Source organism: Pongo abelii, chromosome 19 (assembly GCF_028885655.2).
Source record: "Pongo abelii isolate AG06213 chromosome 19, NHGRI_mPonAbe1-v2.0_pri, whole genome shotgun sequence".
Lineage (NCBI taxonomy): Eukaryota > Metazoa > Chordata > Mammalia > Primates > Hominidae > Pongo > Pongo abelii.
The window spans coordinates 91597953-91617232 of NC_072004.2; the positions used below are offsets into that span (position 1 = coordinate 91597953).

The following is a 19280-nucleotide window of genomic DNA, read 5'->3' on the forward strand; positions in this document are numbered from 1 at the left end:
GTAGTCCCAGCTACTCGGGAGGCTGAGGCAGGAGAATGATGTGAACCCGGGAGATGGAGCTTGCAGTGAGCCGAGATCACGCCACTGCACTCCAGCCTGGGTGACAGAGCGAGACCCTGTCTCAAAAAAAAAAAAAAAGAAAAAGAAAATATAGCAATAAAATAAAGGACTTGATATTCTAAGTTCAAATTTCCCATTTTTACACTGGCTTGTTGGAGTAGCTGCAAAAATTCCCATTTTCCCTTAATAATTCTTCTTCCCTTTTAAAAAATATCCATAAAATAAGGATACTGAGCATTTCTAGGCAAGCGAAAGTTTTTCACAAACACAGACCACTGCATCCAGTGCTGAACAACATGAGTGTGGATGGCCTGATCTCAGCAGAAAGTAGCGCTCGCACTCCTGTCTGAGGCCTGGAGAAGCAAGCTCTGGGGCTGCCGGAAACTGCTGTGTGAGTTCCTTGGGAAGTCTGTCCCCCAGCCCCCAACCTCCCCAAAGGAATTTGCCTGGGACCTGGCCCCAGCCTCTGGGAACTTACTTGACAAGCCTCAGTGTGTCCTTTCGGATATTGACCAGGCTTCTCAGAGTCTTCACGGGTTCTTGGGGAGGTGGGGCGGCGTAAGGAAACTGTGTCAGAAACAAAGCAGGAGAGGGTGGTGTGTTTAAAAAGACCCACAGCTATCCCTCGTTTTACAGTTCACCAAGAATAGCCCTAAGAGGTGAGGCAGGAAGGCACAACTCTCCTAATTAAGTGAGGAAACTGAAACTCCGACATACTGAGTCAACCTGCTCAAGGTCACAGCTAGCGGGAAAACTGGGATTCAATTTGGGGCCCAAAGAGCCAGATTTATCTTCTTTTTCCATTATACGAAGCTTATCTGGGTCAGTGTTCAAAACTTGGAGAATTAATAAAAAAAAAAAAACCCACTGAAGTTCCAAATACCAAAGGACACACTGTGGCCGAGTTAATCACAAAAGGCTTTTCCATCTGACCTGAGACGACAGGGAGCCAGACCTGCAAGCCCTTTCCTTCGGTGAGGCCATATGGTATCCCAGGAATTTAGGGGCTGCAAATAAGAGAGAACCCCATCATGTTTACAGAGCTGAAGTTTGCAAACAGTAAAGAACAAATTTCCCCTGCAGCTGATCATATAAAGCAGAGCTCTTTAACATGTGAGCCAAGAGTTATTTTGGGGTCACCAAAGGTTTATGGTTGTCTTCATCATTTACCATCCACTTTTTCCGCCTTTGCCCGTTTAGACCTTTGGATTTGAAGTTCTGAGTTGTTGATAATAAAGAGATAAAGAAAGGGGAAACAGCCAAAAATTTCACTGGGAATTGCCTTCTGAGGATCAAGAATGATTTCAAATGTTCCCAGTATTTTTAAAATGTTATTTGGGCAATCAAAATGTTTTTAACATATAATTCCCAAAAAACCTACTGGTCTCTGCAGCTTTGCAAAACTGTGGTTCTCTTGGCTCAAGAAGAGTCTGCCTCCATAGTGTGGTATCACAAAACAGGACACCCAAGTTATAATCGAATTGTGCCTTCACAGGTTTTTATTGAATATGGTTATTTTACTTGGGAAACAATATAGTTAAACCATAGTTAAGGTGCATCTGACTTTATGTATGCAGTATGATTGCTTATAATTCACAGGTATGAATGTGACTCTTACATTCAACAGAAATTATTTTCATTCAGATTACTCACTTTGTGGGCATGATGCAGTAATTTGCTTTTTCATTGATATATTAACCATACATTCTTTTAAAAATGATAGTTTTTTCTAATTACAAAGTAATACATGTTTAAGCAGAAAACTTGAAAAACACAAAAAAGTACAAAACTATCCCTAATTTTACTACTCAGCAATACCAAAATTAACACTACGGAATATGTATCCCCATCAATCCGTCTATCCATCCATCCGTCCACCTCTATATCTATGTGCTGTTTCAAACTGAACATATTATTTTGCAGTTTCTTTTTCACCTAAAAAGATGTGGTAAACATTTTTAAAGTCTATAATTTTGATAACATGTGCAGATAGCAGCATAATCAATTCCATATTATTCAATATTTTATGTTGGTTTTACTTTTTTTCGCAGCTATAAATGTTGTGGTGACTATCCTTGTCCCTATATTTCTGTGTGCTTGTTTGATTATTTCCTAAGGACAAATTCCTAGAAGTGGAATTACGGGATCAAAGAGTAAGCATATTTTTAAGACTTTAAAAATTATTTTGCCAAACTGTTTTCCACAAAGCTGACTCCAACTTTGCCCTCCTGCAAGCAGTGCATCAGGAGGCCTTGACATAGGAAAACTGAAATTCTAGTTCAGATCCCATCTGTGGCCTGTTTCTCCTCCCCCAACTTTCCTAGGCTGTCATACTAAAGGAATTTAAAACAATTTTTAAATAAGCTTAAGGAAAAAGTAATTAGGCAGAAAAATCCGACACAAACGCTAGTCTATTCTAAAGCCAAAATAAATGACTTTGGGATTAAAATTTTTTTCTGGAGTAGCAAAGTTAATCATTTTCATTTGTACAGGTACTTGGGCGTTATCCACAACTCCTACCTGCACTTAAAAAAAATAAGATGCGTCTTTTCCCTTATTCTTTACTCTTTCTCCTCCATTGCCACTCCCTGCCGCAAAAGAGAGAAAAATAAAAAGAAAGAAAGGAAAAAAAATCCTGGCACTCTTTATCCTCCATTTTGAATATATTTGATGATAACTGTGGCAATGAAACATAAGCTATTTGGCTCTTAAGGAAAGGTATCAATGAGCTCAATTGTTTATAAATCCACCCCTACACTTTAGGCTCTTCCTGTACACACACATACACGCACAAGACAACAACGGCAAATCTGTTCAGGAGAACCTTGTTCGTGGGCTGCTACCTACCAAAGTTTGTGCCTTGCTGGCCTTTCATTCATGCAATCAGAGTCTACATGCAACACTCCATGCCAGGAATAAGGAGAGATTGAAAACCAAGAAGATAAGGCCCTGCTCTTTCAGGAAGCTGCGTTATAAGGCAGCTGACATAGCAATTGTAATATCAAAGAGATTAAACATATGAATATTTTTTGCCACAAAAGGCAAAAATGATCATTTCTGGCTGAGGTAATCTGAAGGCTTCATGGAGGAGGTAGTAGTTGATCTGGGATCTTAAAGGATAAATGAAATTTGCAAATTCAGAGATGACAGAGAAGATGGAGGGGACAGTAGGATCAGAGGCAAATTGAAAAAAAATTTTTTTTCTGCTCTTAGTATTGTCTCCCATTCTTCTATAAATCGATTTTGCCTACCATTACTCTCTAAATTTCTTAGTGAGTTATCTTCCTTTCAAAAATTACCATTTATTGAGTGCTTACTATTGATGACAGTGGTGGGCCTTCCGGAGCAGCCACTGCCATCACAACGGCCGCTGCAGGGAGGTCGCAGGGAGCAGACAGAGCCCCTCCACGGCTTGCCGCCCTGGAGGCCACCCCATGGGGCTGACCGGGTTACCCGCCAGCAGAGGAGCAGCGTGGTAGAAGAGCAGCGCCGTAGGGCAGAGAGGAGCCCCGAGGCGGAGCTGGGCCTCGGACAGTGTCCCGCTTGCACATCGAGCGCCAGGGCCAGGCCTGGGCGCGGAGCTGGGGCCATGCTTCAGGGTCCTCGGGCAGGAAGTGGGAGCAGCTTCCGCTTCGGGCACCTGGCCATTGGCGCAGCTACTGTGCCCACCCTGCCGAGGGTGCCAGGTTCCTGTGCCTCGGGAGGAGGCTCTGCGCAGCCCGTCTGGGGCTGCGCCCCCGGGTCTGCCCCACATTGGGGTGACCACTGAGCCTGACACTCCTGGCCAGATGGCCCGGCCCAGGCCCAGGCCCAGGCCCAGGATCCACTCTGTCCCAGGCTGCCCATGAAGCGCCGGGGCAACAGGCGGAGCTTATGGTGATGTCACCCTGCCCCAGACACCGGCCCAGGCCCAGTGAGGACCTGGAGCCCCTGCCCTACCTGCAAGGGGGTGCTGCAGGGGCTGCATGCTCCACAGAGCCGGTGGAAGCCAGGAACAGGCAGCAGCCCCGCCTTGGGCTGTGCACCTGGGGCCTCCCTAAGCTCTTGGAGACACGGAAAAGCCCTCCCACCCTACCGTCCCAGCAGGCTCGGAAGTGCCTGCTCCTGCCGCCTAGCTTCTGCCTGCTGTTAGTGCTGACTCTGATCTTAGAGCAATGTGGGGCCAAGCCCAGGTGCTGTTGCCGCCAGGCTGGGAGTGCACATGCTCGGGGTAGCGCTGACAAGCCAGCCCCCTGCTGCCTCGGCCCCTTCCAGACTTTGGGCACTGATGAGCATGGGGGAAGGGGGAGAGGAAAGGGGGTGCTGAGGGCAGCTTGGTGCTGGCCTTCAGGGAGGACGTGAAGGCTGGGAGCCTGGCTGCCAGTCCCGCCCACCGGAGTGGGAACTTGTGTTGCCTTTTCTAGGCCTGACCATGGCTGCCCAGGGACCAGTCTACCTGCACTTCCTCCCCTCTGAGACCCATAAAAGCCCCAGGCTCAGCCAGAACAGAGCAGAGGTTGGGACCACCAGCTGCAGAAGAGGAGCAACCTACTCCAGGGCCTCCTCTCTGCTGACAGCTGCAGAGATGTCCATAAGACCAGCTGCAGAGAGGAGCTATGCACTCCAGGGCCTCCTCTCTGCTGAGAGCTCCAGAGAAGACAGGATGACCTTCCTGTGGAAAAGAGCTTCCCACTCCAGGGTCTCTATGCTAGGACACTTCTCAGGACACTCTGGCTGCGGAAAGGAGCTACCCACTGTGGGTAACCTCTGAGCTGTTCTAAGGCTCAATAAGTCTCCTTTTTGTCTTGCTCACCCTACGTTTGTCTGTGTATCTCATTCTTCCTGGTTGTAGGACAAGAATTTTGGACCCATGGAATGGTGGGACTAAAAGAGCTGTAACACAAACAGGACTGAAACATGCTCTTTGCCTGTCATGCTGCAGGCAAAGAGGAGAGAAGAGCTGTGGCCCGTCGGGGAGCCCAGACCTGGGAGCTGCCCAAGCCAGGGCTGTGACTTCCTCTTTGTGGCTCTGTAGTTCCTGGCATCTCCAAGCTTCCGGGTGCCACCACATTCCCTGGTGCCAACTGGGAGACCTGCTTGCAGTGCACCTGGTCCAGCCACAGCCTCGCAGACAGCTGGCACCTATGCTGGCACCTGGGGCTGCCAGCCCCACAGCAGCACCTGGACAGTGGCTGGACTCCATTCTCGCTCACACACCACTTGCTGCTCCATGCCTGACTTGCAGTCTCCCTTGGAGGCGTGGGATATGGGCTGGTAGTGTGAGCTGAGTGCAGCCTGTCAGGCCAAGTGGGTGGAAGAAGCCCAATGTGCCTGAGCTGAACCTGTGCAAGGCACCACTAGCCACAGGTTTCCAGCCAGAAAAGTGACACCCCAAAGATCACATAATACTATGTGCCAGGCACCATACTGAGCTCTTTATTCATATTATCTTATTTAATCTTTGGAGGAATCCTGTGAAATAGTCGTGGTTGTTCCCATTTTTTCAGGTAAGAAAATAGAGGTTGCAAAGAGGTTGAAAAACTTCTCTAAAGTCCCCCAAGTTTTAGGGAGCAGAGGTTCTTTTTCTTTTCTTTTTTTTTTTTCCAGTAACTAACATGTCTTAAAGGGAGCAGAGTTGAGGTTTGAACACGTTCTACCTTTATCTTTCCCCAAGATGCTCTGGATGCAGCTTTTTAATCTAGAGATGAGATTTCCAAGGATTAAAGTGCTGGTTATTAAAAGATCTGAAGACACATATTTATTTATTTTCTCATTCCTTTCTAAAGTCAAGACATCAAATAAATGTTTGTGTTTGTCCACACTATCTCCTCAATACATGCACCATTACTAAGTTATATCTAAGACAAAAGATATATCCTGGCCGGGCACAATAGCTCACGCTTTGTACCCGTAGCTCCCAAATTCCAGCACTTTGGGAGGCCGAGGCAGAAGGATCGCTTGAGCTTAGGAGTTTGAGACCAGCTTGGGCAACATGGCGAGACTTTGTCCCCACAAAAAAATAAAGAACTTAGTCAGCATGGTGGCACACACCTGTAGTCCCAGCTACTCAGAAGGCTGACGCAAGAGGATCACTTGAGCCCAGGAGATTGAGGCTGCAGTGAGCTATGATAGCATCACTGCACTCCAGCTTGGGGGAGAGAGTGAGACCATCTCAAAAAGAAAAAAAAAAGAGGCCAAGCGTGGTGATTCATGTCTGTAATCCCAGCACTTTGGGAGGTCGAGGTGGGCAGACCACTTGAGGTCAGGAGTTTTGAGACCAGCCTGGCCAACACAGCGAAACCCCATCTCTACTAAAAATACAAAAAGTAGCCGGGTGTGGTGGCACGGGCCTGTAGTCCCAGCTACTCGGGAGGCTGAGGCAGAAGACTTGTTTGAACCTGGAAGGTGGAGGTTGCAGTTAGCTGAGCTCATGCCACTGCACTCCAGCCTGGGCAACAGAGCGAGACTCTGTCTCAAAAACAAAAAATAAGTATCTTATTTCAACCTAAAACCAGAGATCTCACTCATATGCTAACAGGTAAGTATGAAAGGAAAGAAAACTAATGCCTTCTTGGGACCAAGAAAGATGAAGCTCAGAACAGATTCAGGGCCAAGCATTTTTCTGAAATACTCATGCACCAGTCCACTGTACTTAGCATTAGCAATCGTTTTCTCAGTTCATATCCACAGAGTTTCTGTTTTCTTTTTTAGAGTCTGCAAAGGGTAATTTTCTCAGCCCTAGGTCTACTGAGTAAGGGAGTGTATGGTGACAAGGAAGACCAGATAAAGTCTTTCTGATGTAAGCATCCTGGCATATCCGGAAACAGGAAGAGCTTCCTTTTCTGTCTTGCACACAACATCCCCAGGTCCACAGACAGAGGGAGACTGAGAAGCTTTCTGATCTCTTACCTCAAGCTCAGTATGGATTTATAGAATGGCTTCCTGTTTCTCAGGTATCATTCTGGAGTAAATAAACCCTTAACAGCCTTATGAAGGACAACTAAATGCAGCTTCTAGAATCCTATTTCACTTTTTATAATGAAAACAGGCCTCAGATCAAGACTCATGAACAAAGAATGAAATTTGGTCTGCTCAGGGATTTGCGGACCAAACATTATGTGTGAGTATCTTTATGACAGAAAAGCAAGGCACAGATCCCCCTAATCTATTCATCTAACCAGAAAACTCTGCCAAAAGAAATCCCCTTTCATGGGGTAAAACTTGGGTAACCTGCAATTACAGCTTGGCAAATCATGAAAAAAGAGAATGTAAGGAAATATGTAACTGAGAATGTACTACGTGCCAGGCAGTATGCTAGGTACTTTAGATAGATTCTTTTTGTCCCCCATTTTACTTTACATATTTTTTATCTTTATTTTTAAATTTTTATAGAGATGGGGTTTTACTATGTTGCCCAGGCTGGTCTCAAACTCGAGTTCAAGTGATCTTCTCGCCTCAGCTTCCCAAAGTGCGGGGATTAGAGGTGTAAGCCACCACACCTGGTCTTTTTTTATTTTGGTAAAATACACATAACATGAAATTTACTCTCAATCATATTCAAGTATACAGTTCAGTGGCATTAAGTAACATTCACATTCGCATTATCGTGCGGCCATCACTGCCATCCAGCTCCAGTTTAGGTATGCTCTTATTTCATATTCTCGACAGGAACAACACGCCTGCCACTCTCACCAGCCTGTAAGTTCTGTGTGCATGCTGGAGGACGGTCTAACATGCAGGAGAAATACAGTAGCCGACTGAAAAATGAAGATGTCAGTTAAACAAACTGACATTCTACAGATAAAGAAACTGAGACTCAAAAGATTCACGTAATCATCCAGGGTCCCAGAGCTAATGAGCGGCACAACCACAATTTGAACCCAGGTACATCTGACTCCAAAAGCCATACTCTATTGCACTGCTTCTACTGTAGGGCAAGTCTACAGGCTCTTCTAATCCTAGGAGTGTTCCAGGGACCTGAGCAGAGTTCGGGGAGTCTGAAAGTTATACCATCATGGCAAACAGTACTGAATTCTGTGAAGGTTCTGGAAGCTAGCCAAAAATCTCCTATGGCGCCTATGCTTAGGTGGCAGTATGTACAAAATCATACTACACACCGCACTCCTTTCCATCTTTAACAGGAGTATCTAAGGTCTTCTTAGAGAAGAGGTTTCTTGGAGCACAGTATGACAAAATCTTTGTAAGATCTAACAGTACCTGCAGAAGATACAAATGTACACTGAGGGCAGGGTGATGTCAGAGAACACTGCCAGCAGCCACAGCCGCAATGGACATGTCAGTCAGTGTTTACCTTCCAGCCAAGATGCTCAAAGATGTGTTACTGCCAGATAGTTCTAAAATATGGCGACTTCTCGGGCGCTAACACCTGTAATCCCAGCACTTTGGGAGGCTGAGGCAGGCAGATCACCTGAGGTCCACAGTTTGAGACCAGGCTGGCCAACATGGTGAAACCTCATCTCTACTAAAAATACAAAAATCAGCTGGGTGTGGTGGCGTGTGCCTGTACTCCCAGTTACTCAGGAGGCTGAGGCAGGAGAATCGCTTGCACCCAGGAGGCAGAGGTTGCAGTGAGCTGAGATCGCACCACTGCACTCCAGCCTGGGTGACAGAGTAAGACTCTGTCTCAAAAAAAAAAAAAAAAAAGACTAAATAAATAATTTTCAAAAAACAAAGACATTTACCCATTCATTTAGTACTCTCACTATGTCCTGAGTACTGAACTAGGCCTGGGGGACACAGTGAAGAGTCAAGCAAACCTCTCTTAGTTCCATCTGTAAAGGGGTGTCAAGCTTGCATCTGGTGCCCTGCATGCTTGGATACAACATCCTCCTGGGACTGGGCTGCTGTGTCTGTCCTGAAGTAAGCCTGAACCTGAGAATAACTTAAATCCCAAACATCTCAAGCCCAGAATGGAAGTAGAGTTTGGCTCAGCCAGAAGACCTCTTTTGGTGGACCTCAGGCGTTTGCTGACGAAGGCTCTGTGTGTTACGTGAGCAACTCCTCTTTGGCTTTTTACCCTGGTGCTCATTAGCTTCCTTTTACGAGCACATCACATCGGCAAAGTGCCACCTGGTGACGAAAGATGAAATTGCCAGACCAGGCCCAAATGCAGGCCAGAAGGGTGCACCTGCATTCACATACACATGGGCACACACGCATTTAGTCTGTGTGTGTGTGTGTGTGTGTGTGTGTATCAACCACATGTTCTAGATTTTTTTTTTTTACCATTCTGATTTCAAATATTACACTACTCCTACGGTTGTACTATTTTTGCTGTAAAAAAATATGGTCACAGTACATGTGAAAGGACATCTTACTCTGTGTGTAAATTATTAGGCAATTCCTAGTAGTCTACAAAATCACAATAATCCATTCATCCCATCCATAAAAATAGTTAACTTCAACATAAATCTTTTTTTAAAGTATATACTTTGTTTTCATTTGCTATTAGATTCAGGCCTCGTCATATATATATACACGTATATATATGTATATACGTGTGTATATATATACACACATATCATAAGTGAAAACTATATTATCACCATCAATTCTCAGGTAAAGTATTGATACAGTATACTTCCATTGATTACTTTTAATTTTGTAATTTTTATTTATTTTTATTTTTATTTTTTGAGATGGAGTTTCGCTCTTGTTGCCCAGGTAGTAGTGCAGTGATCCCAGCTCACTGCAACCTCCCCCCACCCCTGGGCTCAAGTGATTCTCCTGCCTCAGCCTCCCAAGTAGCTGGGATTACAGGCACATGCCACCATGCCTAGCTAATTTTTGTATTTTTAGTAGAGACGGGGTTTCACCATGTTGGCCACGCTGGTCTTGAACTCCTGACCTCAGGTGATCCACCCGTCTCGGCCTCCCAAAGTGCTGGGATTACAAGCGCCTGGCCTATTTTTATGTTTATAATTATTATTATTATTATTTTTGAGATGGAGTCTCACTCAGCCTCCCAGGCTGGAGCGCAGTGGCACAATCTCGACTCACTGCAACAACCATCTCCCAGGTTCAAGCGATTCTCCCCTGACAGCCTCCCAGATAGCTGGGATTACAGGCACCTGCCATCATGCCCTGCTAATTTTTGAATTTTTTTTTGTTTCTGTTTTTGTTTTGTTTTTTTAGACGGAGTTTTCGCTCTTGTTGCCCAGGCTGGAGTGCAATGGCGCGATCTCCGCTCACCACAACCTCCACCTGCTGGGTTCAAGCAATTCTCCTGCCTCAGCCTCCTGAGTAGCTGGGATTACAGGCATGCACCACCACTCCCAGCTAATTTTGTATTTTTAGTAGAGACGGGGTTTCTCCATGTTAGTCAGGCTGACCTCGAATTCCCGAACTCCAGTGATCTGCCCGCCTTGGCCTCCCAAAGTGCTGGGATTACAGGCATGAGCCACTGCGCCCAGCTAATTTTTGAATTTTTGTAGAGACGGGGTTTCACCATGTTGGCCAGGATGGTCTTGAACTCCTGACCTCAGGTGATCTGCCCACCTCGGCCTCCCAAAGTGCCAGGATTACAGGCGTGAGCCACCGTGCGTGGCCTATTTTTATTTTTTTGAGACAGGGTCTTGTTCTGTCACCCAGGTTGGAGTGCAGCGGCCGATCACGGCTCACTGCTGCCTAGACCTTCTGGGCACAAGCGATCATCCTGTGTCAGCCTCCTGAGTAGCTGGGGTCACAGGTGCGTGCCACCATGCCCAGCTAATTTTTTTTTTTTTCCCCGAGATGGAGTCTTGCTCTGTTGCACAGGCTGGAGTGCAGTGGTACAATTTTGACTCACTGCAACCTCCGCCTCCCGGGTTCAAGCAATTCTCCTGCCTCAGCCTACTGAGTAGCTGGGATTACAGGTGCCTGCCACCACACCCGGCTAATTTTTGTATTTTTAGTAGAGATGGAGTTTCACCATGTTGGCCAGGCTGGTCTTAAACTCCTGACATCGTGATCCACCTGCCTCGGCCTTCCAAAGTGCTGGGATTACAGGCATGAGCCACTGCTCCAGCCTAATTTGTTTTACTTCTAGTGGAGACGAGATATCAGTATGTTACCTAGGCTGGTCTCAAGCCTCTCAAAGTGCCGTGGCGCGAGCCACTGCACCTGGCCCCCTTCTGTTGGTTGTTGTGTGTGTGCATTTTCTTTTTCTGGCTACTTCATATTAATCATAATATTCTGGCTTTTCTTCAATTAACATAAATTATTCAAATAATTTTTAGTCCACCTAACCAATACTTCCTTGGGAGACAGGTCAGGATTATTAAAATAATTAACAGTTTGGGAAACTCTAGAAATAATGAAAGATTTCAAGATGAGGCACTAAGAAAGTATGTAAAGTTTGTTAATGATCATGTAGGGAGGCAGTAACAGAGTTTGCATCGGATTCTCTGTCCACTACTTAGCCAGTTAACTTCTAACTCAGTGATTCTCAAACTTTAGAGGGGCCAAGAATCACATGGGAGTATTTTTTTTTTTTTTTTTTTTTGAGACAGAGTTTCGCTCTTGTTGCCCTGGCTGGAGTGCAATGGCACAGTCTCGGCTCACTGCAACCTCCGCCTCCCGGGTTCAAGCGATTCTCCTGCCTCAGCCTTGCCTCCCGAGTAGCTGGGATTACAGGCACCTGCCACCATGCCCAGCTAATTTTTTTGTATTTTTAGTAGAGATGGGGTTTCTCCATGTTGGTCAGGCTGGTCTCGAACTCCTGACCTCAGGTGATCCGCCCGCCTCAGCCTCCCAAAGTGCTGGGATTCCAGGTGTGAGCCACCATGCCCGGCCTCACATGGGAGTATTTTTGAAAACTGCAGATCCCAGGGCCCTGTCACTAGAATTCTGATTCAGCTAGTTTGGGGTAGGAACTAGGAATCTGTATTTTAATAAACATTCCAACCAATTCTGATGCAGGTAGGTTAGAGACCCCACTGAAAGAAAAAATGCTGGTCTTCTGCAGCTAATAATTTTTAATTATATACCAAAATAAATTCACATAAAGTTTTTGTTTTGTTTTGTTTTTTAGAGGTAGGGTCTTGCTATGTTTCCAGGCTGGAATGCAGTGGCTATTCACTGTGACCACAGTGCACTACAGCCTTAACTACTGGGCTCAAGTGATCCTCCTGCCTCAGCTTCCCGAGTAGCTGGGACTACAAGCAAGTCATCACAGCTGGCTCATTTCTATCATTTCTTCCACATTAAAAAACATTTATGGATATAGAATAATCATAGCTTTCTACATTTATTAGCTGGGATTCTACTGTAAGGAAGAGCTGTCCTTTATCATTCAATTATTCAATTATTTATTCATTTGTTTAATTATAAATTATGTATTTATGTAATTTATTTTATATTAATTTTTTACTTAAGTAAAAACAAAAAACCCAAAATACCAAAAATATGCTTCCAAAGACAGGAAATCATTTGAGACAATTTATAATTAAAATAGCAAAGTACAGGCTGGGAGCGGTGGCTCACACCTGTAATCCCAGCACTTTGGGAGGCTGAGGTGGGCGGGTTGGTTGAAGCCAGGAGTTCGAGACCAGCCTGGCCAGCATGGTGAAACCCCGTCTCTACTAAAAACACAAAAAATTAGCCAGGCACAGCGGCACGGGCCTGTAATCCTAGCTACTTGGGAGGCTGAGGCAAGAGAATCGCTTCGGGTGCAGCACACCAGCATGGCACATGTAAACATATGTAACTAACCTGCACATTGTGCACATGTACCCTAAAACTTAAAGTATAATAAAATAAAATAAAATAAAATAACAAAAAGAAAATCGCTTGAAGCTGGGAGGCAGAGGTTGCAGTGAGCCAAGATAGTGCCACTGCACTCCAGCCTGGGCGACAGAGCAAGACTCCATCTAAAAAAAAAAAAGCAAAGTACACATTTTGTATATTGGGCAGACATTTAATATTTATGCCAAAGAATCAAATAATAATTACTATGGAAACCAACACCTGGGGTCATATCAAAAACTCATTTACGGTACTACATAATCTCTTTCTTTTATAGGGTTTTGTGTTTAAATTCTATTTCATTTTTATTTGATGCCTGGTTATTTTCCCAGCTTTCTCTGCTTCCCTTCTTCTGAGATACATAACATGTCCAAGGCTTACCAGTGGATATTTTTAGACTGGTGATGGATCAGTGTTGGGGAGAGCAGCTTCGTATTTGCTTGAATGCTGTGAAGTGAATACAAATTTGCCTACTTAGCCAGATTCATCCCTGAGACAGACTGATGTGCCTGCTGTAGATCAGAACAACAATGATCTATATTAACTGCAGTAAACCTCTTTTCACTAATTTTCCAACCAATTCTCATGGGGGGCCAATCACCAGCTTAGAATGAATGGTAATCACAAAGCTGACAAGATAAAAGACATTCTTTGTACTCAAATCAAAGATATGAGGGAGATAGTAAGAGAGTGTCACAAGATGACCTTGCACACAAAAATGCTTTGTATTCAGATCTGGCTATCAAAGAAATCAATCCAAGAAAGCACTCCATTTATAGTCTTCGAACTCCTCTGCTAGGTCTCTTGGCAGGAAGTACACAAGACCAACGTCACGGCTATACGACCTCCCACCTAATGTTGACCTTTTCCAAAATATTTAATTAAGCAATTGCCCAGTTAAGCAATTCTCTCTGTTCACCCTAACAGGTGATAAGAGTACGAAAAACCTACCACAGAGTAAAGAACATCATAAAATGGCATAGATCTTGGTAATGACCATCACAGATCCATTCTATATCTCTCCTTATGTTTTAGGTCTTGACTCATTGTTTGAGAATACTGAGACTGGGCAACACGCTCAGTACCACTCTGTCATTAAACAACCTACATGGCTATGTGAACTGCTTAGATGACAAACGAACCTACTTGACTTCCAGGCCCCCACAGATAGGAAGCCTCCCTTCCCAGCAGGCTAAAACCTTCTACCCAATCATGTTGTGCTTCTAAAATAAAACTACCTTCCAGAAGATGAATTGTTTTTAGTTGCAAAAGATTTTGCCTAACACCAGCTAGTTTTAAGCTGAGTTAAAAGGAGAAAAGAATGCTTTTAATAAAGCAGACACAGTCATCTTTTCCCCTCCAGCGAGTTGGTAAATAATGACTAGTGGTCAGAGATTACTCCTTTCACACGAGCAACCCATCCTCACTGCCTCACTTCCTGATTTCATTTGGTGAGGAGATTCATAACCCAGCTCACAAATTAGAATACACTTTTAAGCAGCAGGTTTTGAGATGCCTTGACACTGTATGTATGTGAAGAATATGCTTAGAGAAGCAAGCACCAGTATCAGACTAAATAGGCATTTAAAAATATAAAACATATATATATATATTTCTTCCTAAGCAAGTATTTGAATGTTCTAATGCCAAGTATTACGTTTCCCAGATATTTTAAAACAGAGGCATTTTTGATAGGCCAATTACTAAGGGCAAGAGGACCAAAATCTTCCCTACTCTCTATTTCAAAAACAAAAAATAAGAAACTGTAAACTGGTCTTCAAGCTGAAAAACTCCAAGCTGTCCTCTCATGTCCCATTAAAAAACATCGACTCTAAAACTTTATGGGCCAGGCGCGGTGACTCACGCCTGTAATCCCAGCACTTTGGGAGGCTGAGGTGGATGGATCACCTGAGGTCAGGAGTTTGAGACCAGCCTGGCCAACATGGTGAAACCCCGTCTCTACTAAAAATACAAAAAATTAGCTGGGCGTGGTGGCGGGCGCCTGTAATCCCAGCTACTCAGGAGGCTGAGGCAGGAGAATCACTTGAACTGAGGAGGCAGAGGTTGCAGTGAGCCGAGATTGCACCACTGCACTCCAGCCTGAGCAACAAGAGTGAGACTCTGTCTCAAAACAAAAAACAAAACGAAACAAATAAAAAAACTACTTATGTAAGATTCAAGATTAATTACAAGAGTTGTCAAGAGTTCTCTCATATTCCTGGAAGGAAAATATGCCCTGAGGTCTACTAGGCTATAAATCTCAGGTCTGGGTGGGGGGCAGTGGCTCACGCCTGTAATCCCAGCACTTTGGGAGGCCGAGGCGGGCAGATAACCTGAGGTCAGGAGTTTGAGACCAGCCTGGCCAAACTGGTGAAACCCCATCTCTATTACAAATACAAAAATTAGCCGGGCATGGTAGTGCACATCTGTAATCACAGCTACTTGGGAGGCTGAGGCAGGAGAATTGCCTGAACCCAGGAGGCAGAGGTTGCAGTGAGCTGAGATCACGCCACTGCACTCCAGCCTGGGTGACAGAATGAGACTCCGACTCAAAATAAATAAATAAATAAATAAATAAAATCTCAACTCTGGTTTGAGAAAAAGAATAATAGTATGAAATATATCAATAGAAATAGTTAAGTTTATAAGCCAAACAAACATGGAATTCAGAGCCCTGGCAAGGTCTGGTTACTCTGGCTAGGCTATGTATTTGCAGATACAGCCCTGGGAAGAAAGCCACTATTCAATCAATAACTCTAATAGGATTTTCTTTTTTTCTTCTTTTTTTTTTTTCTTGAGATGGAGTCTCGCTCTATCACCCAGGCTGCAGTGCAGTGGTGCGATCTCTGCTCACCACAACCTCCGCCTCCCAAGTTCAAGCCATTCTCCTGCCTCAGTCTCCCGAGTAGCTGGGATTACAGGTGCGTGACACCATGCCCAGCTAATTTTTTGTATTTTGAGTAGAGACGGGGGTTTCATCATGTTGGCCAGGCTGGTCTTGAACTCCTGACCTTCTGATCCACCCACCTCAGCCACCCAAAGTGCTGGGATTACAGGCATGAGCCAAGGCGCCTGGCCAGGATTTTATTTTCTTTAGCTAATTCTGTGGTATAGAAGCCCTAGATAATTAGAACAAAATAGCATAAAATGAAAACCCATAGCATATACCTGATAGTTTTATTTTATTTTATTTATTAGTATTTTTTTTTTCTGTGACAGGTTCTTACTCTGTCACCCAGGCTGGAGTGCAGTGTGGCAATCTCAGCTCATTGCAACCTCCACATCTGGGGTTCAAGCGACTCTTCTGCCTCAGCTTCTCAAGTAGCTGGGATTACAGGTGCTCGCTACCACATCCGGCTAATTTTTTTTGTAATTTTTAGTAGAGATAGGGTTTTACCATGTTGGTCAGGCTGTTCTTGAACTCCTGATCTCAAATGATCTGCCTGCCTTAGCCTTCCAAAATGCTGAGATTAGAAGTGTGAGCCACCGCGCCCAGCCCTGATAGTTTTATTTTCTGAGTTATTAATGTAAAGATGTGTGGAAACCCTAATGGAAAAACCTATTCTGCAGCTAGTTTAATAAGGTGGCACTTGTTCCATTTTGCATTGCTAAGCTTCTAAGAGTCTTGAGAGCTCTGATTATTCTTCAGTCACCCCTCAATAGCAGTGGGCAGCCAAGATTCTGTAAACCAAGTGAACTACTTTCTTTGGCTTTTATGAAAGTCTAAACTCATTTAAAGACCGGATATAGTGAAATGCAGTGGCTAGAACTTTAGGTTCTAGATGGTGAACACCCATACTCTATCATGCTCCAACTCCAAGGTGACTTATGTTCTCTTGTACTGCATCCCACGGCCTCCTACCTGGGATCACTCCCCTGCCCCATGTGGTCACCCGTCACTTCTCAGCCCATCCTTGTAAATCTCCACTCCTTGAGCCACATCATTCATCACCTCCAATTTTCCTTATTCTCAGCAACCTCTTCTCTGTGGTTCTTCCTCTTTTTACTGATTTTCTGCATTTCATTAAGATCCTGGGCTTCTGATCATCTTTCAGGGCTTGTCAGAGGTGATTACAGTCCCTGAAGAATAAATAGGTGTCTTAGCATTAACCACAAGCTTTCTGAGACTAAAAATAGCCAAGTTCCAACTTTAAACAAGGTGCAAGCAAAGATGGTGCAACAGATGCAACAGATAATTCCCCCCAAAGCAATGCATGCTAGTATCTCCCAACAGTGTTAGTTTGGCTTCTAAGTTTATAATTCTCAGTCTGGTCATTAATACAAAGATTCTTTTATGCTAGTTAATAGTCTATAAAGAAAGCATGGCTCCATAATTAAGTGGGAAGTCAAAAGTTCAGCAAGAGGATTTAGTGACTGGCTTCTAACGAATACATCATGGAAAGGGGAAGATTTACAGTGGATAAACCTGTACCACCTGGACCAAGTAAACAGGGCTGATATCAACAGTAATAAGTCATGTGACATTATGTACGTCTGATATGATGCAACTACATCTGTGGTTTTCTTTCCCAAAGTCTATAACCCTGGTCTTTTGATATTTCAGAAGAAAACATTAGAAAAACCCAAATCGAGGAAAGTTCTACAAAATTCCTAGCCAAGTACATCTAAAAATTGTCAAGGTCATGAAGAACAAGGAAAAATTGAGAAACTAGCACACATTGGAGGAGAGGAAGGAAACATGAGAACAAAAAGTATCCTGGACTAGATCCTAGAACTAAAAAAGGACAATAAGGAAAAGCTGGTAAAATCCTAATAAAGTCTAGTTTTTAAAATAGTAATGTAACTGTGTTAATTTTCAGTTTGGATAAATGTGTTGCAGTTATGTAAGATGTTAACCTTAGGTGGAGCTGGGTAAAGGCTATATGGCAACTCTAATATCTTTTGTGATTCTTCCGTATGAATAAATTATTAAAAAAATTAATTCAAGAAGAGAAATGCAGAGATGAAATGGAAAGAGCTCAGGATCTATGAGCAGAAGGCATGGGTCTCAGCTCCTGTGCTGCTGGTTATAGTGACTTTAGACAAGCTGCTTTGCCCTACTAAGCCTCCATTTCCTTATCAGTGAAATGAGCTCCATAACAGCGACCTCAAAATTTGTGAGAGTAAAAGTTGTATTAATCATGGTTTAGTCAGGAAAACAGGTACTACACAAGGTATTTTAATAGGCAGAATTAAATACAAGGAACTGGTTAAATGGATATCAGAGAACTAAAACACGAAAAGGGGGCACAGAGCTGACAGAGAGAAACTGCAGGAAATGGTTTCCATCCCCACGGCTGAGGGAACAAAAGGGAGAGGTTGGGTTCTGAGATCCTGGAACCCCGAGAAGGGACCCTCCGAAGCTGGGACTTAGACTTCTGAGGTGAGGGTACTGCCCAGCTGGTTCTGGGTTTGTTGGGGGGAGAACACAAACAAACAAATAAAAACAACTGAAGGCTGAAACCAACTGCAGCTGGTGGGATGAAAAGGCACTGCTGGGATGGTGGTCATAGGAACAGCCAGGCGCAAGAAGCAGTGGGTCCTTCTCCAGCCCTGTAGACCTGCCAGCACCTCCCACTGGCAGCACGTGGCCAAGTGTAGCAAGCAATGGAGAGAGCTGCAGAGTCCCAGCCCCAGTGTTCACAGGGTGGTGTGGGGCCAGGAAATAACAGTGGAATTGTGGAGACAAATAACTTTGTAAAGGGTAGATGTGACCCACTGATACTTATTACCATTACTTCTGTCAAGTGCTCAGGCTAACTGCTTGCTCTCTCTCTCTCTCTTTTTTTTCTTTGAAATAGAGTCTCACTGTCAACCAGGCTGGAGTGCAGTGGTGCAATTTCGGCTCACTGCGACTTCCACCTCCCGGGTTCAAGTAATTCCCTTGCCTCAGCCTCCTGAATAGCTGGGTCCACAGGCACGTGCCACCACACCCAGCTAATTTTTATATTTTTAGTAGAGATGGAGTTTCGCCATGTTGGCCAGGCTGGTCTCAAACCCCTGGCCCTGAGTGATCTGCCTGCCTCAGCCTCCCAAAGTGCTGGGATTACAGGTGTGAACCACCGTGCCTGGCCACTCTTTCTTTTAAAAATAGTTTACACTGGGGCACAGTGTCCAGGGAAATCGCTTGAGTCCAGGGAATTCAAAGCTGCAGTGAGCCATGATCATGCCACTGCACTCCAGCCTGGGTGACAGAGTGAGACTCCATCTCAAAAAAAAAAAAAAAAAAAAAAAGGAATTAAAAAAATAGTTTACAGCCGGGCATGGTGGCTCACGCCTGTGATCCCAGCACTTTGGGAGGCCGAGACGGGCGGATCACAAGGTCAAGAGATCGAGACCACGATGAAATCCCGTCTCTACTAAAAATACAAAAAATTAGCCGGGCGTGGTGGCGGGCGCCCTGTAGTCCCAGCTACTTGGGAGGCTGAGGCAGAATGGCACGAACCTGGGAGGCGGAGCTTGCAGTGAGCCGAGATCGTGCCACTGCACTCCAGCCT

At 44.6% G+C, this 19280-nt stretch overlaps 1 protein-coding gene across 4 annotated transcripts in view; it reads right to left on the reverse strand.

The window, feature by feature from the left end:
* The window catches only part of RNF157 (ring finger protein 157), a 95986-nt gene that overhangs the window by 28716 nt on the left and 47990 nt on the right, over positions 1 to 19280 (reverse strand). For all 4 annotated transcript variants that reach the window (XM_054537378.2, XM_054537379.2, XM_024235492.3 and 1 more), the window contains exon 3: positions 539 to 627. In XM_054537378.2, coding sequence (XP_054393353.2) covers positions 539 to 627 — 89 coding nt within the window. The remainder of the gene's footprint in view (positions 1 to 538; positions 628 to 19280) is intronic.